Source organism: Carassius carassius, chromosome 12 (genome assembly GCF_963082965.1).
Source record: "Carassius carassius chromosome 12, fCarCar2.1, whole genome shotgun sequence".
NCBI lineage: Eukaryota > Metazoa > Chordata > Actinopteri > Cypriniformes > Cyprinidae > Carassius > Carassius carassius.
Window position 1 is genome coordinate 31,919,662 of NC_081766.1, and position 24,964 is coordinate 31,944,625.

General features: G+C 35.8%; 1 protein-coding gene and 1 long non-coding RNA gene across 2 annotated transcripts; both read left to right on the top strand.

The window, feature by feature from the left end:
• Positions 1-3,554: 3,554 nt before the first annotated feature.
• On the top strand, positions 3,555-5,596 carry LOC132154317 (uncharacterized). Its single transcript, XR_009437149.1, has 4 exons — positions 3,555-3,691; positions 3,828-3,887; positions 4,324-4,398; positions 5,513-5,596. It is a non-coding gene; the product is annotated as an uncharacterized LOC132154317 (long non-coding RNA).
• A 200-nt stretch (positions 5,597-5,796) lies between these two features.
• On the top strand, positions 5,797-23,411 carry LOC132155351 (potassium channel subfamily T member 2-like). The gene is made up of 21 exons (XM_059564231.1): positions 5,797-5,852; positions 8,583-8,763; positions 10,187-10,351; positions 12,438-12,574; positions 12,772-12,835; positions 13,018-13,126; positions 13,239-13,347; positions 14,252-14,401; positions 14,543-14,751; positions 15,528-15,704; positions 15,792-15,937; positions 16,549-16,721; positions 16,872-16,943; positions 17,030-17,164; positions 18,207-18,318; positions 18,452-18,553; positions 18,821-18,904; positions 18,992-19,120; positions 20,062-20,344; positions 20,625-20,709; positions 23,124-23,411. The coding sequence occupies exons 1-21, from the start codon at positions 5,797-5,799 to the stop codon at positions 23,233-23,235; spliced, it is 2,790 nt and encodes a 929-aa protein (XP_059420214.1). The 3' UTR covers positions 23,236-23,411.
• Positions 23,412-24,964: the final 1,553 nt, after the last annotated feature.

Consider the following 24,964-nt stretch of genomic DNA (forward strand, 5'->3'; position numbering starts at 1 on the left):
GCATGGAAATGTGCAGAAGAATATGTAAAACACATGAAATCCTTATTCGATAAGATGAAGCTTGTGGGCAACATGAGGTAAGGACATTTTGTGTTAAATTAAATAGTAACGCTGCCTCCCTGTGGACAAACACCAACAGATCTTCACCAAGCATCGCATGACTGAGAATACAATGTAATGAGAATGTTATGGTTTATTTATATATAAATCCTGTTTTATCCTGTTTAATACGACCTCCAGTACACACACGTATTAATACTTACTACTTAAGATAATGATAACAAAGGACAAATTAAGGTTATGTGATTTATTTGAACAAGATAATGTAATGTCTTAAAGACGTTACATTTAAGAATGACATTTTTTAAATTAAGAACTGAATCTATACTAGAATCATGATTATGAACTGTTTTCAGATTCATGATAAGCTGAATCTATATCAAACATACATGTATGATATTCTGAAAAAATACCCAATTTATGGTCTGTATCTCTATTAGACAGACTCGTGATGATCAGATTCGTGATTAATTGTACACTGTGAAAAAAAAAATCTAAAATATACGGGGAAAAAACGGCAGCTATTGTTGTTTTAGGTTTAACAGTTTTACCTTTAATGAGTGAGACTCGTTAATCTGAAATATGCAATAAACATTAATTTAACAAGATTATATGTAACATACAACCCTAATAAAGATAACAGATAAGAAATAAGAAAAATAAGAAGAAACATAGTTATTTCAAAGAAAGAACATCAAATTCAAAACAAAATTTTAAATGCAACACAGAGAATTCTTGGAACGTCAATTTACGGTTTTACAGTAAAGATTTTGTACTGTAGCATTTTCAGTTTTTTACCACTAAAATCAGTAATTTTTACAGTGTAATTTGTATGTATATTAAAATTAAAGGAATATTTCACCCAAAAATCTAAATGTGCTGAACATTTCCTCACCCTAGTCAGACCGTCTGTTTCTTCCACAGAAAAGATTTGGAGAAATTTAGCATTACATCACTTGTTCAAGAGTGGATGCTCTGCAGTGAATGAGTGCTGTCAAAATGAGTCCAAACAGTTGATAAAAACATCACAATGATACACAAGCAATCCAAAAGACTCCAATCCAATCAGCTAATGTATTTTGAAGTGAAAAGCTGCACATTTGTAAGAAACAAAAACCCCATCATGTCACGTTTTATCTTTAAATCATCGCTGCTGTACAAACGATCAGTCCATAATCCATAATAACACTTCCTCCAGGGAAAAAAAGTTCATTCCCTGGTGTCATCAAAATCCAACAACATATTTGTTAAGAGGTGTTTTGGATATTGTCGCTTGTAAATGGTGCTTGATCTGTGCAGATTTCTCTCCCGATTCAAATAAGATTACTTTTTCACAAGAGCAAGCGATATGGTTTATGGACTTGTATTTTATCTGGCTAGAATTGTGTTTTGGTGCTCAGTCCCATCCTCTTTCAACAGGATTCTTAGAAAACGCTTACTGCACCCTTAAGAGTTCAATGACCTCATGAAGAGCCTCTTGTGCATTCATTGGAGAAGCAAAGTTAGCAGACTGTGTCAGATTTAATTGCAGGATGGATCATATTAACTATAGTGACATTCAAATAGGAAAAATAGACAGTGACTTTGATGATTTTTGTAAGCTTTATTAGACAGCTGTATTCACAAAATAAATAACCACGATAACTTTTAACAGTGTTAAATAGTCGCGCGTGTCAGGTGTTCTGGCCAAGCGCTCGTGCCCTTGTAGCCTATTCGTGAGCACGCAGAGCGCGTTCTTGTGTTGGTGTAGTATGTAATCTCTTACTTCCTTCCTATGAATACATATACAACATTTTTGGCCGATGCATTAATGTCTATAGGCGCAACATTTTTTATATTTATGACAACGATATCGCACATGTCAGAAGCTGATGCTTGAGGTGAAGCCGATGACGTACAACTTCTGACATCAATATTTGCATACTACTCAGTATTTGCGTCCATCAATCATATTTACCAGAGACCCAGGGATTCACGAGAGTGATGCACTGTTTTATTACGCTGAGCTATAAAGAATAATTCGAAAATACACTAACAAACTTTTGAGCTTATATGAAGTTGTCTCACTGATCTTATAAAGAGGTTGTTTTTTGGCGCTTTTGAGAAATATGGACGATGGAGAAAACGAAGTGGAACCCTTGCCTTTCAGGCACAGATTGAAGGATTTTTTGCTTCGAGAGCAGAAACGGCAAAACGATGCCAAGTAAGTGCTCTAGATTCATCCGTGACTCATTGACTCGAAACTGAAACCCTTTATATTGTTATTGTTTCATTGTGTTCAAAAACAATATGCTAACTGTATTACATAATTCCAATTTGATGAAGTGCAACCTTTCTACAAACAGAAAATCAAAACATCAGATTTTAAAAAGTAGCTTATTTATGAGAACCATAAGTTCTGTAGTTTAATCAGTAACTGTGCCCGTGTTTTAGGGTGCAGGTTGACTTCTCCGTCGATCAGAATGGTTTCAAAGAACGCCTGCGCTTTTACTGCATCAAAAACCAACGATCTAGTATGTCTTCCGTTTTCTCTCTCTTTACACTTAATTATCAGATCATATGTTTAAAATTATACGTTTCTTGTTTCAATAATACAAGGAGTTCAGAACATTATAAAAATATATTTTTAAGAACATTGTTTATAATTTCACACTGATCTAAACTTAAATTTAGTTCAATGTGTGTTTTGTTCCATTTGTGTTCCAATAATTTTGTGTATCCCACTTGTTGAGTGCATGTGATTTTTTTATAGCCTATTACCATGTCTAAAATGGATTATAAACACAGTTTTTATATTTTTCAGGTCTCAGGGTGCGAGTGTTTTATCTTTCGCTCAAGGTGTTAAGCTGCATTTTGTACATATTCAGAGCGCTGACCGACTCAGAAGATCAACAAAAATGGTAGATTCTTTTTATTGTTTGATGGACAGAATTTATAGTAAGAAGGCTCACCTTTAGGCATATGTGATGTTACCCTTAAGATTCTTCATCACTTCCTGGATTCACAATGTATTTTTGAAAAGGCTTAAAGAAAAATGTGCTTAGGTCTATACTACAAAAAGTCTTGTTGGACTATGAGATACAGTAATGGGCTGAAAACGCTGCTCATGAAGTCACTATTCAGTCTCTAATTTATTGTCTCTAATTGCCAATCCACTGAAGGGACAATGGAAATATAAGACTTCCTTTAAACATCTGGCCTGAGTACAATGAGTTTTGTATATATATATATATATATATATGTGTGTGTGTGTGTGTGTGTGTGTGTGTGTGTGTGTGTGTGTGTGTGTATAAAAAAACTAGAAAAGAAATATATTGCTTCATCATGTAAAAGTAACTTTTGCTACACTTTTCTATTCAGTTTACATACCGCTATAAAAATGACTGGTCCATAATGATATTTGATATTTCTTGTCTCCTCATAGCTTGGGCTGTCCATACAAAAGTTATACCCTGCTTGAAATCAACTGGTATGTAGAGAAGATTAAAAAACTAAAATATAAAATCAATATCAATATAAAATTGCTCTGATTTATTCACTAGCTCCATTTAAAAAGAAAAAAAAAATCTTTATTGTTACCAGGGCCTCAATTATTTGGGTTAAACGAAATCACTCGCTTTGGGCTGCACAGGTAGTCTTGCAGATAAATCTCATTTTTTTATTATTTTGTGAAAGGCTTGTTGTTGTGGAATTGATTTAAGGTTATTAATAATGGAATAATGATTGGTGTTTAGTGTATGGATGTATTTAAGAGTTATTTTCTTTAGGTGTCTGTTGCAGTCATATGTTTATTCATAAGAATCCTGCTGACATATCTACGATACAAGGTATGATTTTTTTATAAAAAGTTTACATTTCCATTCAACTGCAAACTGCTTGTCAAACAGGATTTCCCAACATCCATGTCTCCTGCTCTTAATCAGTGTTTGCCTGTTTGCTCTAATTTATTTGAGACTGAAATATTAGCCATGCAACATGATCAGGGTCAGAAACTATGGAGCCCCAGACATGACATGAACTTTTGTCAGTTCACAAAATAAACAGAACGGATTGGGAAATCATGCTCATGATGTAGCTACTTGAAATGAGGTTACAAATTAGTAAATCGTTTGGAATTTTCATAGCTGTGTTTCTTAACAATGACCTTAAAACAATGATGCACAATTAACAAACATTACGGGCAACCTACTGATATATTTTCCATGCAACTCTTGGTAACATCTGTGATCATTCTGTATGTTTGTGGTCTCTCTAATGATCTAGGGGAACATATGGCAGCAGGTACTTCAATTAGCGTTCATCTTGGAAATGATTAATACAGTGCCCTTTGTGATTGGCGTAAGTATATATCATTGGAAAACTGCTGACACAATATACAACTGACAATAATAGTGCTGTGATGTTGGTACTGCCACATCTGAACACAGTTGTTTTCTATCTAGAGATTAATCCAATCAATGTAATGTTTAATCCTTTAATATGTTCATCTTGTCTTGTATTTTAGCTTATACATAGTGTTAGAGATTTTCTAAGTGTTAAACATTGGCTTGTAACTAACAGCCTACCACACTGCAAGGATAAAACAGATAAATTGTTAAATTGTGCAGCTTGGTAATGAGAGGTGTGTTTTTCTAAATGATTGGATTGTTGCCTGGTGGACAAATAAGTGAGCAAAAATCCCTTAATTTGAGGAACAGACTCAAGCCATATCCAGAAACCAGAATATCATGAAGACCCCATTTGACTTGGGCTTATATTTAATCTCCTAAAATACAACATAGCAAAAACCTGGAAACCACCAGAACACCCTAGCAACCACAATCAACTCCTTATCACCTATCCTGCCTGAATAACCTAGAAACCTCATAGCAATGCCCTGGAAATCACTCTGAACAACCTAGAAACCAAGAAACAACTCCAGGGCAACTACCTATAACACCCTAGCATCCACAAAGCACCTACTTCGCAATTATCCAAAACACCTTATCCAGTACATAGCAACACCCTGGCAACCATCCTGAACAACCTAGCAACCACCTAGCAACCACAAAACAGCTCCCTGACAACTGAACAGAACAATTTAGCAACCACGTAGCAATGATTTAACAGCTACCTAGAAAACCCTAGCAACAACAAAGCAGCTTCAGTGTTTTTATATGGAACATTGAAGAAAAGATGATTTTTTGTAATGTAGAAAGTTTTGAGTTCTGAAACTCACAGAAGGTTTTCATAGTACTTTCATCCCAAAAATCATAATTTTTTTGTTTAATTGTATGCCTTTTTTAAGCTCATGTTTGTCCTTCCGAACTTAATTTGACTGACCCCTGTAGTAGTTTTACATATAACATGATTACATATGTATTATGTATTACTTATGTATGTATTCCTATGTATTTTGGTGAAATGCTTCCATTTTTAGTAAAGGTTTACTAAGTGATCTTTATTGTAACAGATTTTTTATCAACCTCTCCAAAACCTCTTCATCCCTGTGTTTCTGAACTGCTGGCTGGCAAAACGTGCTTTGGAAAACATGGTTGTGAGTATGTTTGGAAGAAACATTGATTTGTTATTCTGTAGTATTATTGGAATGTTGCAAATTGATCAGACTGTCTGCCTGTATAGAGAGGGACAGGTCATCTAAAAATTCAAATATATAGTATCTTTAATATATTTGCATCTTTTTTCTATGGCTTTCAGAATGATTTTCATCGTGCTATTCACCGGACACAGTCAGCCATGTTCAATCAGCTCCTCATCCTCATCTCCACCATCATCTGCCTTATTTTCACTTTGTGAGTCAGTGATAATCCACTCATGTACACACTCACATATAAAGCACATACCCATAAATATTCGACATTTCCATTCAATCACAAACTGCTTGTCAAACAGGATTTCCCAACAACCGTGTCTCCTGGTCTTAACCAGTGTTTGCCAGTTTGCTCAAATTTTTCTGAGACTGAAGAATTTGCCATGCAGCATGATCAGGGTCAGAAACTATGGAGCCCCGGAAATGACATGCAAGAAAAAAACGTATATTGTGGCAACGAATGAACTACGATTCCCATGACTGACTAATACTTCAGCATGATTTACTAATTCGTTCACTCATCTTGTAGACATCTTTTGCTGCTGTTAGGAATAAAGTATGACAGGACTGTTACTGGGATGTAGTCTGTTCACAAAGATGGTGCAATAGGATATTCACGAATCACTCATTGAACAGAAACGGATTAGTAAATCATGCTCACGGTGTACCTACCTAAAACAAAGTTAACAATTTAGTAAACTGTGCTCATGAATTAGTAAAATTAGTAAGTCGTGGGAACAAACTGTTCATTCATGACCATGATATAAATATTTTTCCCACATGTGAAATCTGGGGCTCTGTAAGAAACACTGAATTGCAGCTAATTTTTGTGGTTTCTGCTTTTGAAGAGAGAAGCACTTACCACAAATGCACTTGTCCTCCCATGTTCACATCCTTATTAATCCATTATGTATTGCCAAGCTAATTGTAAAACAGAGTGGCTTTAAAAAGTGTTTGGACACTTAGGGCTAGAATACACTACACAAATATAGGCATCACACACTTGCCAACATTGTTTTGGTCGATCAGCTCACAAATTGACAAAACTAAGTACAGGTGTAAACAGGGGCAGAACAGTTTTGAGCTTCCAGAGGTAGTTGAAAACATTAGATCGGATTGTTTTGATATTGTAGATGATCATGTTACTGAATGTGTTCAAATATCCAATAAACTACTCTGTCTACTGACCAAATTCTTAAACATCACGGGATGTGTTTTTGGAAAGCACTAGACAGATGGGATTTAGACTTTGCTCGCTGAAATCAAAAGTTTTGTTTAAAGGCAAAAAATGTGAAAGTGCATCGTTCTCTAACCAGTCCTGATTCTAACGCAAACCCTCAGCATAGTTTTTCAGCTATCAGTGCAGGAATAAAAGTTTGCAGCAGCGGTGAAATTAAATCACTATAATCACATCTCAGTACCCCTCCATTAAACTTAAAATCAAGCAAGCTACTGTCAGTGTAAAGAAATGCCACCAAAATGCAAGATATTAATTGCTCCTTTATTATTCTTAAAAAATATATTATTTTTGCTCTATTTTGCTTTTATTGGCAAATATTCTCTCAGAGTGAGCAACTCATAGTGGTGCTCTGTTCTTGAATGATTCTGTATTTTTGAGCGAATCGGGTGAGTCAATGACTATTCATAAAGCCAGTTCGAACAATCGGTTGAATTCATAATTTTATGATTCACTTATTAAAACTTGCGGACACCTACAGGTGGTTTAGTTTTACATGTAATAATGTAATTTCATTTTTCCTAACATTTCTACTAATTTCATTTCTATTTATGTACATTTTTATATTTAGAACATTAATAACATTATTTTTGGAATTGTAATTAAAGTGTTAATGGATTTTGATAAATAGTAATAAGGATTTTCGTGATACTGATTTCATTTATTTGGTATAACGTGTATAGTGTTAATTAAAGTATATTAAGCAATTCAAAAGTATGTAACTATTTTTTATTAATAATTAAGAAAGGTGCACTTTTTTAGTTAGTGGCACAGTAATACTGATGTAATGAGATCACTGACTATTTATAAGTAATTTACAAAGGCTTTGAATGTGGCTCAGCCAATCAGAATCAAGGACCAGAATTGTCCATTTTATAAAATGTGATTTTCTAAAATGTGTTGACACATCCAAGCTAAAAACTGGTGCAAATAACTAGGCAAAATTTGCAATGTTTTCCAGCCTTAAGCCTTACTTTAAAATGTCTGAATGTTTAAAATTAAGACAAAAAGTATGTGAACTGTTTGAACTTGAAGAGAACTGATGAGAACTGAAGAGAACACTAAAAAGCACCAATCCCAAACACCACTTGGTTAAAAGTCACTTGGTTTTCAACATATTGGAGGTTTTTCTTTTATCTCAGGACTAAAGCACACTAATTGCTCTGTGGTCAAGTGTTCATCATTAGAAATCCACAGACACCACTACATGATCACCATTACATTTCCAGTAAGTGCATCTTAATGCTTTTAGAGGAGATTTTCACAAGCTGTTTGCTCATCGACTTGGTGTCATTTGGAGAGCTAATGCAGACATAGCAAAAGATGAGTTATCTGTCATTTCCTGATTCCATCACTTTATGAGCATTTGCCACATAAGTCAATGTTTGAATGTTTTACTAAGCAAAGGAGCTTGCTTATCTAACATCTCTTCAAAGTGGATTTGTGCATCATGCACATAATATGTAACATAGTCATATGCACTGCAAAATGAATATTTGGTATTCCATTGCGGAATAAATATTTAAATTATTTTCCATAATGAGTAAATGAGTAATTTTTAAACATACATTAATAGTTTAATAGTAATTAATATATTAATACATATATTACTGTAGTATATAGTCCCTCATGTGCTCAAACTTAACAAGGACTCCTTTGTGTTGTCTACTTTTGTTAATTTGTTCCTCTCTTTAGCATTTGTGGTGTTGAGCACTTGCAGCGTGCTGGGAAAAAACTCTCTGTTTTTGACTCTTTCTACTTCTGCATCGTGACATTCTCTACAGTGGGGTTTGGAGATGTACTTCCTGACATCTGGCCCTCCAAGTTACTGGTGGTTATTATGATATGTGTCGCTTTAGTAGTCCTGCCTATCCAGGTAAGCTTGACTTGATACCTCACTTTGAAACAGAAATGAATGACTATTGTAGTCTACATATAGCATAATATACACTGTATGCTGACTTATGAAATGTCATTTTGAACTGTAGGAAGTTTGAGTTCTGAAAGTAACTTTGTAGCTTTAACTGAACAAACAAAACATAATATTCAAAACTTACTAGGGAATATGTGCAGCATAACTTGTAACATTGTGAATCACCAAAAGAAGTGTCCTTAACCATTTAAGCCCAGGACTTAGGCAATGTCGACCTACATAGTTTTTTGGGTGTGTTCCGCAGCATTGGCTCTAGTCGGACGATTTCATGGCATCAGTTTCAGGGGTAATGGCTGGTTCCCAGTTAAGTCACTGTATGCATATGTGGTCCTAACTGAATCAGACCCATTGCTATGCTGTGTTGCAATCCAAACAGTGGTCTCACTTTTTGACCTACATCATAGAATTTGATTTGGCCTTGTTCATGATCAGTCTAATGTTGTGGTGCCCTCAGTCTTGTTAGTTTGCCCACCATATGCAATGAGATTCACATTTTCAGCAGTTTATGTGAGCTGAGGGTACAATGAGGTGTAGCTGTTGGGCAGATAATGTTGGATTTGGCTCCTGTGTCCACTTTTAACTGGCCAGATTGTTTCAGATGCAATATTGTGAATATTTCACCTTTTTGAGAAACATCATCCAACATCTTCCAATAGAAAGTGTCCTCAGGGGCATCCAGAGTTGTGTCCAATTAATTCACTTCGTTAGACTGAGTTTCTGAATTGTGCTGCAATTCACTTAGGATAGTGATCATGACTTTGAGACTGAGGGGCTGTTTTGTGTGATGGAGCCAATCTATAGCACTTTGCAAAGTGGTTCCATTAACCACAGTTGTTACATTGTTTATTGAAGCAATTGAATTTATAAAGGATGTGGTATCTGTTGCAACTGATGCAGTGATCTTGTATGGTACTCATACTTCAGCCTTGTGTTTCAGTTATTTTGTGCTCTTTTCAGATTGCTCACATACCAAACATATATTAATCTTGTGGAGTGGTTGTTTCCGCACTCTGTCAAATTTAATCCCACAAACCGTGAGGTCACGTATTACCTCTAAAATGAAAGTTCCAAAGTCACATTCATTTAAGTCTACGACTGAATGGACTCACCAGGCTTTTGGTTAGTTGTATTGAAGATGTGTCTGGCCATTATTATATTCTTTGCGGGCAAGCATGGTCGGCGTGATTTTGCCATCTTTTGATGATCCTGGATAAACATTATTGTCCAAAAATATAAACTTAATCCAATTCCTACCCCTAAACCTAACACTACCCAGGAAATAATCCACTGTTGTGGAAATGTTATTAAAGAATGAGAGCTAATTCAGTGCATTGTGGTGTTTTCTCTGTGTGCTGTGATGCACTAGTTTGAGGAGCTGGCCTACTTGTGGATGGAGCGGCAGAAGTCAGGAGGAGATTACAGCAAGCAAAGAACAGAATCCGAGAGACATGTGGTGCTGTGTGTCAGTTCAGTCAAACTCGACCTGCTGATGGATTTCCTAAATGAGTTTTATGCTCACCCCAGACTTCAGGTACATAGAAAAAAATAAAATATAGCTGCAAGCAGTAATCATAATTTTTAAGCACTTAAAGCCTTAAAGCGCTATTATTTAGCAAGCTTGTAACTACGAAAATCAGTGATGAAAAAATACCTATTTCAGTAATATCATATATTTTGCCAAAGAAATACAGCATTTTTCACATTATAATGCCACCTATGATTTGATCTTCATAAAACTTTGCATACTTCTTTAAAATCATGTTGCATTTGCTCACCTAATTTTGTGAATGTCATTTATGAATGATGTCACATGGAATGTTTTACCGATGTATTTACTATGTTTCTGGACCTGGGAACATTTCACTTATGTTACTGTCTATGGAGAGTCAGATAGCTCAGATTTCATCTAAAATATCATAATTTATGTTCCGAAGATGAACTAAGGTCTTACAGGTTTGGAACGATATGAGGGTAAGTAATTAATGACATAATTTTAATTTTGGGGTGAATTAACCCTTTAATGATCAGGGCCCGGTTCCCCGATAACGCTCATTCTTAGCGCCTTAAGAAGACCTCGAAAGATATATCTTACCAAAGTTGTTTATGTTCCTAAGTGTGTTCCCCGAAGTGTCCCTAAGGAAGCTTCTTAACACGCTGCTTCTTACGTCCGACGTTACAATGGCGCTGTCCCGAGTGAGGGTGCTGAATTAGTTGGCATCGATTGCTCAGGAATCGATTTTCCACTTCACGCGAAGGTGCATTACAGCGTTAAGAAAGACAACACGTTCTATGCAAATGAAACATTCCTCAACTTATTCCAGTAACATTTATCTTAACATAGTTTAAGTTATCAGTAGAATATAGACTATAAATTAAATTATCAAATGGTCAGTAATATGTTCACACGATATGTTGTGATGGTTAGACGAACCGGGTATCCCTCGCTAATCATCCACCCTCCTTATCCCGTTGTGCGACTTGTGCCGCTTCTTGAAAAAAATTATTTAATACACTTTTATATTAATGGTAAGGTACTTTACAATCAGAATTGATTGGCAAGCAGCTGCAGTTACTTCTGTTTAATGCGGTATTGATTGCCATTGGTTAATGTTTTCAATAAAAAGCAACCTATGAACAGAGAGAGAGAGTTAGATACAGATGGTCGGGACGCAACGTTTAAAATGGCACCTAGCTTAGACTGTAGCCCTCTCCCACGACCTCGATGAAGCTCTCTGTTTCAAAAAACCTTAGCGCTGCAAGAAGCTGGACTTCAGGGCTTAAAGCAAAATTCTGCCACGTTAGCCTGGCAAAAGCAGGTCTGAGAAGGTCCAGCAGCTCCATAATGGGGGAATTTTTTTTTTAATATAGCCACGTCAGGCAAAATGTCAAAAGGGCTTAAGTTTTGCCAAAAAAAACCCTACATGGACTAAACGGCTCCGCGGCCGGCGCCATCTTTGATTCAATACAAGGACACATTGGATCATTGCCATAGTTCGTCGTTTATTGGACACCACCATGCTTACCCATTGATAGATAGATTATCCATTTAGAGCAAAATTGTTTGGAAGATTTTCATTATCAAAAGTGATTGCCAATTCGCTTTAATGACATTATGAAATAGCCTAGGCTAATTACCAACATATTAGTTGTGATACCAAATAAAGTCAACTTCATAAATAGGCCTGTATCCATTGCGAACATATTTTATTATTAGTCTTAAAATGTCAATAACATAAAATCATTGTTGAGCCTCAACATTGTAAACATACCATAGTTTGACTTGTACTGCGCTGCGCTGATTTCTAAAGACTGCTACACAGCGTCTTGAGCTCAAACAACGCTAAGAGAGAGCTTACGAATGGTCCAGACCAACCTTACGAAAGTGTGACTTACAGAAGATATACTTAGAGTACGAACGTGTCGGGAATCGTGCCATAAGGTTAAGAGAGAGGTTAAGGAATAGGTTAAGAACTACTTAGCGATAAGAACGTTTAGGGGAACCGGGCCCAGGTCATTTATCAGGTAACATAAAGTAGGTATTAATGTCTGTTAGTAATTTTAATTTGAGTCTCGACAAACTTCATTTATTCTACCTGTTTGATGTTGTTGTCTTCCAGGAGTACTATGTCATAATTCTTTGCCCAGCAGAGCAGGACGTGGCGGTGAGACGGGTGCTGCGGATCCCAATGTGGTCACATAGAGTCATATATCTGCAGGGCTCTGCCCTCAAAGATCAAGATCTGGTCAGAGCAAAGTGAGTTAAAGAAATTCATGCCTGTTTCCCATTCTTCATCTACTCTGGGCTACTGCGGTGCAACTACTACCCTATACAGAAATTATCATGATTTCTAGATTATCACATTTTAACACTTAAAAATGATTAAAGAAATGGCAATGGCATAAGAAACTTAATTCAAGATGTATTCTCTGAGAACATGTCTTTTCATACAGGGTGGATAACGCTGAGGCTTGCTTCATTCTCACATGTCGCTGTGAGGAGGACCGCAATGCAGCAGTATGTATTACTGAAATTCTTCATCAAAAAGTGAAGAAATACATACTCATGTTTAAAACATTACAAAATTATTATCGTCTAATCTTCGGTAAATGGATGGGACATACTGTATAGAATATATTTTTATTTTTGATAATGTATATGAATATTCCACCTGTTATTATTAATTCATTTCTTCTCAGGATTACCAGACCATCCTGAGGGCTTGGGCAGTGAAGGACTTTGCTCCAAGCTGCACTCTTTTTGTTCAGATTCTCAAACCAGAAAACAAATTTCATGTGAAATTTGCAGGTACTGTTTAATCTGTCTTTGTAGTTGATTCCAGAACATTTCAAACAAATGCAGCAAAAGACTTTGACATAGATCTTTTCTAACACAGCTGTACTACAATATTCCCCTTTAGATCATATTGTCTGTGAGGAAGAGTTTAAATATGCTATGCTGGCCCTAAACTGCATCTGTCCTGCGACATCCACCTTCATCACCCTGCTGGTGCACACATCTCGAGGCCTGTGGGTACACCATCATCAAGCCTTAAAGGAATAGTTCACCCAAATATGATTTGGGGTCCTCTTTTTGTGTTAAAAAACTACTATCAGGTTTTACTGAAGTCACAAAGTGAAAAATTTGAGTTGAAAAGGCATGGACAGTTATTTTCATGGCTTATGCATTTGTAGAAGTTACTCTTACAGATGCAAAATTCATTGGATTAAATAAGGGGGTGTTCACAAGATACCATTTTCTACTAAAATCCTGACAACTTTGAATGTGTTTTGGCCATTCATTTACATGACAGAGGCAATTTGGGGGCTAAAAACTACAAGTTTTTGCATAGATAACATTATCATCTCTGTGAGGTAATTTGCATGCACAATGAGGTCATATGCATGCATATTACATATTTACGTAGTGTTTGTTATGCATGCATAATACAGTGTTTTTAGTCATTTCTGCAGATCAGTGCGAACAGGGATTGTTTTGAGGACGTTTGTATGTGAAACTTAGGCAAGGTAATTTACTAAAGGTTTGCATTAGTTAATTTACAGAAATTTATGCCACTATTAAAACACTCCCCAAAAAGCTTATCTAAACAAATGTTGTGCCTGTGTTGTTTTTAGATTAGACGCGCCTGGTTATCATTGGTTCTGCTTGTCTGCGACCCTATGCTAATTAGTGCTGCTCTTGGTAAATTGCATTGGTCATTATGAAAATATTGTGGCTGCCTCTGTGTTCTTTAATTTGCCAGTTGTCAGTAGATTAACCTCAGACTTTCCACTCCCATCAACGATTGCGATCTCACACTAATTTGACCTGTTTAGTCAATCTGGCCCTGAACTTTTGTTATTTACTTAACCTAATGTAAAGGAATTAAAAATGTTATATATTGTATATGATATGATGTGTGTGTCTGTGCAGGGAGGGTCAGCACTCTCCTGAGGACTGGCACAGAATTTACGGAAAGTGCTCAGGAAATGAAGTGTACAGCATTGTTCTGAAAGAAAGCATCTTCTTTTCTGAGTATGAAGGAAAGAGCTTCACCTATGCCTCCTTTAATGCGTATAATAAGTGAGTATGTGATAAAAGCATATTTGAGAAATGCATTAAATGCCATAGTACAGTCAAAATGACATTTGATTCCACAAAAATGGCCACTTCTCACCTCTGGACCAGAAATGTAATTTGTATAAATATCTCTCTCATTTGTAGGTTTGGCATCTGTCTCATTGGAGTGTGTCCTGACAACACAAAGAAGAATATACTACTGAACCCAGGTCCTGAGCACATCATGAAGCCCTTGGATGTGTGCTTCTACATCAGTCTCACCAAAGAGGAGAACACCTGCTTTAAAACTCAGACAGGCTGCAGAAACAGCCCCAAGACTCAACCTCCAAACTGCAGCACTATTACTAGCATGGGTCAGACAAATTAGCATTATAATAATTCAAAGATAGACACTGTAAATATCACAGCAATATCATTCAAAAGTTTGGGGTCGATAAGTTTTGTAATGTTTTTGCAAGAAGTCTCTTATACTCAACATGGCTGTATTTATTTGATCAAAAGTACTAGTAGTAGTAGTAGTATAATTCAAAACAATGAATATATTTTAAAATATAATTTATTAATGTGATCAAAGCTGTATTTTCAGCACCATTACTCCAGTCTTCAGTCACATGATCCTTCAGAAATCATTCTGATATGCTGATATGTTGCTCAAGAAAAACTTATGATTATTATCAATGTTGAAAAAAATAAATTTCTACATAAATAGAAAGTTTAAAAGAACAGCACTTAGTTGTAACTGTTTCAAAGACTTTAATTCCACTTTTGATCAATTGAATTTGTCCTTGATTAATTGTTAAGTTCAGCACAATATTAACTTTTGTCTGTAAAACACAAAAGGTTAATGTTTAAAGAGTATCCTGCTCGCTCTTTTCCATATCATGTGAATGAATGAATGGTGTGTCAACATAATAAATGACAAAAAGCACCATAATATTTTTCTCAGCCTTGTTCAGCATGAGAGACACACAAGAGGTGTATTTCTAAATGCTATTGGACGAACAGTTTTAATCATAAATTTAAAAGTATCAGCAGAGAAGCATTTCTGAATTCTCCCAAAAACATGTGGATGAAAATGTAAAGTCATTCCATATTTTTGTCTAAAGATTTTTGTTTGTATTTCCTAAAGGTACGGTGGCCATAGACCTGCAGGAAATAAGGATTCCGTCCAGTTTAGGTCCATCGCTCTCAACTGAAACTAACATGGTTCCTGTTCTAGAATTGCCTGATTCACCTTTGTTCCAGACGGCCAACCTGTTCAGCGATCAGTCAAAGTGTCCATGTCAGCCCCACACTGGAGATGAAGGCAGCAATGAGTAATTTCTGCCTTCACTGAGAGAGAAAATCATTTGTTTATGAAAGTTGTTATTAGCTTGAGTAATAATCCAAACAGAAACACTGGACAATGTTGAGACTGAACTTTTTTTTTTCAGTTATGTTAAGGGATATCCTCCAGATTTACCCTACATCGGAAGCTCATCGATACTTTGCCATTTACGGAAAAAGAAAACACCTAAATGTTGTATGAAGCTAGAAAAGGTATCACATGATTACACTTTGGTGGACAGTATCTAAGTTTACAACAATAAGAGTTTACATATAATTAATTTATGCTGAAGCATATGTGTCCCCTCAGACATTTGAGTTTTTAGTCCAGTTTACAAAATGTTTCTTTGATAATTACAGTATGTTGCACAGTAACTGCAAGTAAAAATGTTGTTTACTAAAATCTTATCTAAAATTATTATGCAGAATTCTGTTGTCAGTAAAGTAATTTTTTTTTATAAATTACTACTCTTATAAAGCAAGGGCACATTAAATTGATCAAAAGATTGATGTGACAAAATACTTCTTTAAAAAAAATGCTTTTTATTTTTTTAAATCAGCATTAGAATGAATTCTGATGGATCATGTGACACAGAAATTCACAGAATATATTACATTTTAAATAAAATATATTCAGATAGAAAATAATTGTTTTAAATTGTAATAACATTTCACAATTATGCAGTTTTGACTATATTAAAAAAATCTTTTGAATAGTAGCATATGTTTTAAAAAATATAGGTGCCTGGAGATCACTAGTTTTATGTTGAATTGTAATATTGCATTGCTCGGTCATCTTATTGTAATTTCAGTTTTTGTCCAAGACTTGCAACCACAAAGACGAAGATGATGACAAAGCGTACGGTTTAAAGGACAAGCTCATCATTGTGTCTGCTGAGGCCACAGGAAATGGCCTGTACAACTTCATCCTGCCATTACGAGCCTCTTACAGATCAGAGAATGAACTGTGTCCCATCGTGCTGCTCTTGGAACAGGGGTAAACATCCTAATTTTACACTTCACCTTGTTCATTGGGCTTTACCAACTCTTCTTTCGTTTCCATTGTCTTGCAGTCTTGTAGTTATAGTCACATCTCCACTGATGTCTACATAATATTGTATTTCTGTGTGGATTGTCTTTGTTTTAGGCCAGACGCAGAGTTTCTTGAGACTGTCTGTTGGTTCCCAATGATCTATTACTTCCTTGGAACAATCGACAGGCAAGAGACATTATTATGGAACTTTATTGTGTTTGTTTGTATTGTATGTTTGTATTCTACCCATCCATCCATCTATCTCTGTACAGTCTGGATGACCTGCTGCGTTGTGGCGTCTCGTTTGCTGCCAGTATGGTGGTTGTGGATAAGGAGAGCACCATGTTTGCTGAGGAAGACTATATGGCTGATGCAAAAACCATTATTAACGTCCAGACTCTGTTCAGGTTAGAGATTGCTCAAGATTTTGAGATTCTCCAAGGGTTAAATATATTTGTAATTACCCATTTGTAATGATGAAGTTACAATTTAGTACATTTAAAATGCATACATTCCTAAATCCAGTACTTCACGTAAACACAGCAAGTATGTGTATTTCCGTAAAGCACAACAAAAAATACATCTTTATTTTTTTATTATATCTATATAATATTAATAATATATAATATTAATTATATCTCCTATAATAGGATTACATGCATGCAAGGTCAAAAAAAAAAGGTCTTGTTTTCTCAAAATATGCATTTAATATGACCTTACTTTTCCAGAGATTCTCAAATGATTCGTTTGAAGCAGTTCAAAGATTCACTCTCTCTAAACCCCTCCTTTCCGTGAGCCTGCTCTGCTCTGATTGGTCAGATGGCATAGTTCTGTATTTTGAATGCTCTATAGAAAGTATACACATCTATTATTTATCATACTTACAGATTGTGATTCAGTGGAGCAGCTGGTCCAAATAAACTGGATTCTGATCCACCTTTCAACAGCAGAAGTTTTGTGAATCCTGCATTGAACTCTCCGAGATTAGAGAAGCAGTCGTCAGTAGAGTAACGTGTTTGTGGGCGGGGTCAAGTTGTTCGCGGCTGGCCAACATAGAACATATAAGGCGCGCATTATGCAAATGTGTTACCCCGTGACTCGTTAGGCTGTAGCAAATCTTTATTTTGGAAGACAATAACTTTATTTATCATAAACTTTTACCTTTACAACTTTGCAGATCTTTAATATTCACATACAGCTACATTACACACTGCATGAAAGGCAATAAAGGAAATCTCATAATAGGGACAATAATTTAAAATTTTCTTTATAGTCCTGAAACTACTCTCTTTAAGTGGCCTTTAATTACATTGATATTACCGGTATACTATCTGCATTTTTTGTGAAATAATATCTTAAACAAGGGCTTATTCAGATCAACTAAGAGCTCTTGTTTCTCAGAAGGGAATTGAAGATCTTAAATAACTGAAATGACTGACTGCTCTGTAGGTTGCTCTCCGGCCTCAACATCATCACAGAGTTAACTCATCCCGCTAACATGAGATTCATGCAGTTCAGCGCCAAGGACTGTCACTCGCTGGCTTTCTCCAAACTAGAGAAGGTGAGCAGACATTATGGACATGCTTTTTGTTACTCTTATTAAACTAAATCATAATATAATGCTTTTGCCTTGATTAGTCAGTTTGGACCTGAATCTTCCTTTCCACATTTTTCAACATGGCTTCACGGAGCAGAAAGAAAGAGAGAAAGGCTCAAACCTGTCCTTCATATTTCGCCTGCCCTTTGCAGCTGGTAGGGTGTTTAGCATTGGGATGCTGGACACACTTCTCTATCAGGTACTAAGAGCTGCTGCCTGTTGTGCTGAAATCATTTTTGCCTGTGTGTGCATCTGCCATTAACCACTAGATGACAACATTAGCAAGTTTTTGATCAAATAAATGAGCATTAGAGACTCTCTCATAAGAGACTTTCAAAAACATGAAAACGTCTTATCAACCGCAAACTTTTTAAAGGTCGTGTATGCTCTTGCCGTTAGAAATTTGTAAATGTTCATGCCTTCAAACTCTTCCTTCGTTGTGCTAGAAGTGCGTTTGTCGTTTCAGTGTTTCGTTAAGGATTATATGATCACCATCACCAGACTACTGCTTGGACTGGAAAACACACCAAAATCTGGTTTTCTTTGTTCTGTAAGTGGGACGTTTAACATTAACACATTCCCCACATCCTCATCTAAATGACTTTTGCTTTAGTAGTGTTAAAATATGGCATTTCAGATGAGCATCACAGAGGAGGACTTGTGCATTGAGACGTATGGCAGACTGTATGAAATGCTCTCGTCCACTGTAGGAGACATTCCCATCGGCATCTACAGGACTGAGTCTCAGACACTTGAACCTCCTGAGGTTTCATTAACACTCATTCCATCCACAACACATACTGTATATGTTTAGATCAGGAGAAACAATAGTTTTACTCCATTATCACTTAATCATCAGTTATTTTGAATAACTCCAATAACACTTGATACATTTGTTTTCCATTTTTAGATGAATAGAATGTTCAAAAGAACTGTGTTTATTTGAAATAGAAACATTGTGAAACACTATAAATACCTTCATTGTCATTTTTGCATCAATTGAATGCATCCTTGAAGAATACAAGTATTACTTTATTAAAAAACTCCTGAATTTAGTTTCAAAGTTACTAATGTATGAAAGATTGTTTCTCGATAATGGTGTCTTTTAATCTCACAATTCTGATTTCTTTTCTCAGAACTGAGAGATATAAACATGCAATGTTGATTTAATTCATAGGGGGATAAAAGTATAATCTCACAGTTTTGACATTTTCTTACAAATGCCAGTTTATGTCACCCAGTTCGGAGAAAAAAAAGAAATTTAGATAAAATTTAATTTAAGATAAAAAGTTGCAACTATCTTTTAAAAAATATTATTCACTGGCATAAATGGCCTTCCATATTAAGAAGGCTTGAAACTGCCTAATATCCAATTTTTCTACAAATGAGAGAAATTCAGGGAAATTGAGTTGGCACACATTATGGCTACAGTAGTCTTGGGACCAAAAGTTGGTTATTGCTAAATATTTCCCCATAGCTTGATATTAAAAATTAGATTTTTTTTTTCTCATTATAACATTGGTAACAAGGTTACATATAACGAAAATTGAGAAAATGAAAAATTTGATTCATTACAATTTTTTTATTATTACTTTATTAATTAATAAACTAAATAACAAAAGTTCTTCAGATTAAGTTGTTAAAATGAAGTTGAAAATATGAAATTGGAAATATCAAGAAAGGCAAGCCTTGGTTGTTTCCCTCTAGACTCCACTATCCCAGATGTCAGACAAAGTGTCAGTCTTTGAGGAGGGAAAGGACCCAGAGGAGCAGCATCAGGCTCTTCACTGTGAATTGCCAGACATCCAGACTCATTCTCTGCGTCGAAGGAGCATGCAGTGGGCTTCCAATCTGCTGGGGCCGTGGCACGCTGAGCGAGATGCAGACAGACAGCAGCGCGGCGTCCTGCTCTCATGCTCCGAGAGACTGGAGCTCACAGAGCTGGTCAAGAAACGCATGCAGAACCTGGGGCTCTCCACACACGGATTCGGTGAGACGAATATTACAGTGAAATCATTTCAGAATGAATTGTTTTTTTAGAAAGCTTAGACATTTTATTAAAAGAACTCTGGAAGCACCAATTAACCCTTTGCCACGCCTGCTAATGGCAGCAGAATGCAAAAAAAAAAATATTGGCTATTTGATTACAATTGTATTATGCATTATTACATATTTCAAACATTTGTTTTAAATTAATTGCAAACTCTAATGTCTGTAATGCTCTAGAAGAAGATTGTTGTTATATTATTAACATTTGTCTCTTAATACAGATAAGATGAATAATAACCAGAGCAGTCACTCATACACCTTAATCAACCCGTCACCAGATACAAAACTGGAGCTAAATGACATTGTGTAAGTGAAGCTGAATCTACTGCACTTCATAAGGAAGTTTCACTGAAGACAAAAACAAAAAAAAAACTAAGAAATTGTGATTTGTCATGTTAATGTATTTTCCGCACTATAAGGTGCACTGGATTATAAGGCGCACATTAGATGAATGGCCTATTTCAGAACTGTTTTCATATATAGGGCGCACCGGATTATAAGGCGCATAGAATAGAAGATACTGCAGTCAAACGTTTGACTGGGTTTATGTTATGCATCCACTAGATGGAGCTGTGCTAAAGGGAATGTCAACATTTTGACAAAGCGCCTTGATCCACAAATAATGCGCTCCAGATTATAAAGTGCACTGTCATTTTTTGAGAAAATTAAAGGCTTTTAAGTGCGCCTTATAGAGCGGAAAATACGGTATTACTTATTATAGTAGTTATAGTAGCTAGTTATAGTTTTTTTGCATTGTAATAGACAGTTTTATTGTTATTAATTGATACTTTTTTAAATAAACATCTAAATATCTATATACTTTATAATTAAACAGGTGCAACTGTGATGGAAAATACAGTCATGGCCAAAAATATCGGCACCCTTGGTAAATATGATCAAAGAAGGCTGTGAAAATGAATCTGCATTGTTAATCCTTTTGATCTTTTATAAAAAAAATAAAAATAAAAATTACAGAAAGCTAACCTTTCATTGGATAATAATGACTCGTTGGACACATTTATTGGCACCCCTAGAAATTCTTATGTGTAAAATATCTCTGAAGTATATTCCCATTCATATTCACAATTTTGAGCACTCCAAGGTGATTATGAACATGAAATTATCCAGCCATTGCTTCCTGTTTCACAGAAATATTAAGAGGAGGGAAAACAAAGCCCAAATTCCCTTAATCATCCATCACAATGAGAAAAACCAAAGAATATATTTCTTATGTGCAGCAAAAGATAATTGAGCTTCACAAATTGGTGAAGTGGCCATAAGAAAAGAGCTAGAGAAAATTCCCATTTCCACCATCAGGGCAATAATTAAGAAATTCCAATCAACAGAAAATGTTATGAATCTGCCTGGAAGAGGACGTGTGTCTATATCGTCCTAATGTGCGATGTGAATGAGAGTTTGAGTAGCTAAAGAGTCTCCAAGGAATTGCAGAAAATAGTTTCGGGGTCAGAAAACCTTTTAAAAAAACAAGTGTCAAACAGCACTTAATCACCACATGTTGTTTGGGAGGGTTTCATGAAAAATTATCCTAGCTCATCCAAAAACCATCCCTAGCATATTCAGTTATCGGACATGACTGGAACTTTAAAGGGACTGGCTTCTATGATCGGATGAAACTAAAAAAAAATTAGCTTTTTAGCAGCAAACACTCAAGATGGATAAAAAGTACCCCATGTGTTCAATTAAATATACTGCATGGTATCTTTGATTATATCAAATACCAACAGATAAAAAAACAAATCAAAAAGTGACTGACTCTGTTAGAAATGTTATATTGGGCCATGTCTGGATCTTCCAACCGTACAATAATCCTAACACAAACCTCAAAAACAACAGGAATGAGTCCACTGGGCACAAAACCAAGCTTCTGCTAAAGCCATTCCAGTCCTCTGACATGAATCCTACAGAAAATGAGAGGAGTGAACTGAAGAGAAGAAGCACCAACATGGAGCTGGGAATCTAAAGGGTCTGAAGGGATTCTGGATGAAGGAATGGCCTCTGTGTTCTCTAACCTCATCAGGCATTATAGGAGAAAACACAGAGCTGTTAAACTGACAAATGGAGGTTTCAAAAAGCATTGAATGCCGTTAATTGTGGCCAATGTGCATTAGAGAAAAACATTTATTTCATAATGATATTTCCCCCCATTTTAAATTATTATTATCCAATGAAAGGTTAGATTTTTGAGAATTTTTTACCACCAGATACATTTTCACAGCCTTCTTTGATCATATTTACCAAGGGTGTCGATATTTTTGGCCATGACTGTATGATTGAAAAAAAAGCTTATTAATGAAAAAAAGATTGATTCATCTTTTTAATTCCTTATTAAATTAATCCATTTAATCACAAAACAATAGCGATACATAGTTTATCAAACACTACATATATATGTGTGTGTGTGTGTGTGTGTATATATATATATATATATATATATATACACATGCTAATGTCAATTTGGAGGTGAAATTTAGTAAATTGTCATGAAAACAATGTCACTATGAAAAAAAAAATCTTAATCGTTTTAAAAAAGGCTTTCATTTTTTATTTTTTTTCCTTGTAGAAATATAATTTCTATTTATTATATTTCTGTTTATTATCCATTGTTTTAGTCATGTCTGTCAAGACATGATATTCAATGGTAATAGCAGTACCATATGTGGCTGTGGTTTTTATGGGTTTATTTATTTATTTGGTTTCAGGTACATAATCCGTAAAGATCCTCTCTCATTAGAGCTGTACGATACTGACATCAAGAAAAGCTGGAGGAGTGATTCACAAATAAGAGAGAGCAACACAAAGAATCATCTGTGAATGAAGATCTGTTTGTCTTCACTGTGACACGAGTAAAGCTTGTTCTTCAGCATCAGGTTAAGCAGCTGCAAACCTTTAACGCAGTACCTATACATCGCTTAGAATAATGCATGTAATGTCTCTACATTTAAAAGACAGAACAGTGCCAATGTAACCCACCTACAAAGACCACAAAAATATCTGAATAAATAAAAGCCTATATAAATTAAAACACTGGATGTTAACAATCACTTAAAGGAATATTTCACTCCAGAATTAAATTTGTGTCATTTTACTTGCTAAAACCACGTTGTTATTGTTCTGTTGAGCAAACAAGGATAATTTTGCCCCTAGTTATAGATTCATCTGAAAGCCAGGTACTACAAAACAGGTACTACTGTGATTAGTATTGGTCTATCGTAAACAATAAAAAGTATAATCTATAGTATAACCAACTTGAAAAAAGCAAAAACAACATAACTACAAATTTGACAGCCTCAACAAAGTTTATTACACATTCAATGCTCAGAAAGACAGAGAGGGAGAGATAAAAGTAAACCAATAATAGATAAAACTCATAATTATGACAAATCTAAATGTATTTAATTATGACACAAATTTGAAACTGAAATGTCAAAATTATGAGATACTAAGTTGTTAGGATTTGACCGGGGGAATATGAGGCCAAAGTGACACAAGGCTTAAGTTTTTATAATAGCAATTTGCATATACTCCAGAATGTTATGAAGAGTGATCAGATGAATCGCATAGTCCTTCTTTGCCATGAAAATTAACTTAATGCCAAAAAAACCTTTCCACTGCATTTCATTGCTGTCATTAAAGGACCTGCTGAGATCATTTCAGTAATCGTCTTGTTAACTCAGGTGAGAATGTTGACGAGCACAAGGCTGGAGATCATTATGTCAGGCTGATTGGGTTAGAATGGCAGACTTGACATGTTAAAAGGAGGGTGATGCTTGAAATCATTGTTCTTCCATTGTTAACCATGGTGACCTGCAAAGAAACGCGTGCAGCCATCATTGCGTTGCATAAAAATGGCTTCACAGGCAAGGATATTGTGGCTACTAAGATTACACCTAAATCAACAATTTATAGGATCATCAAGAACTTCAAGGAAAGAGGTTCAATTCTTGTAAAGAAGGCTTCAGGGCGTCCAAGAAAGTCCAGCAAGCACCAGGATCGTCTCCTAAAGAGGATTCAGCTGCGGGATCGGAGTGCCACCAGTGCAGAGCTTGCTCAGGAATGGCAGCAGGTAGGTGTGAGCGCAACTGCACGCAAAGTGAGGCGAAGACTTTTGGAAGATGGCCTGGTGTCAAGAAGGGCAGCAAAGAAGCCACTTCTCTCCAAAAAAAAACATCAGGGACAGATTGATCTTCTGCAGAAAGTATAGTGAATTGACTGCTGAGGACTGGAGCAAAGTCATATTCTCCGATGAATTCACAACTCACAATTCTGCCCAAAAACACAGCCATGAATGAAGAGTGGTACCTAAACACCCTCCAACAGCAACTTCTTCCAACAATCCAACAATGGTTTGGTGAAGAACAATGCATTTTCCAGCATGATGGAGCACCGTGCCATAAGGCAAAAGTGATAACTAAGTGGCTTGGGGACCAGCATGTTGAAATTTTGGGTCCATGGCCTGGAAACTCCCCAGATCTTTGGGGACCAGCATGTTGAAATTTTGGGTCCATGGCCTGGAAACTCCCCAGATCTTAATCCCATTGAG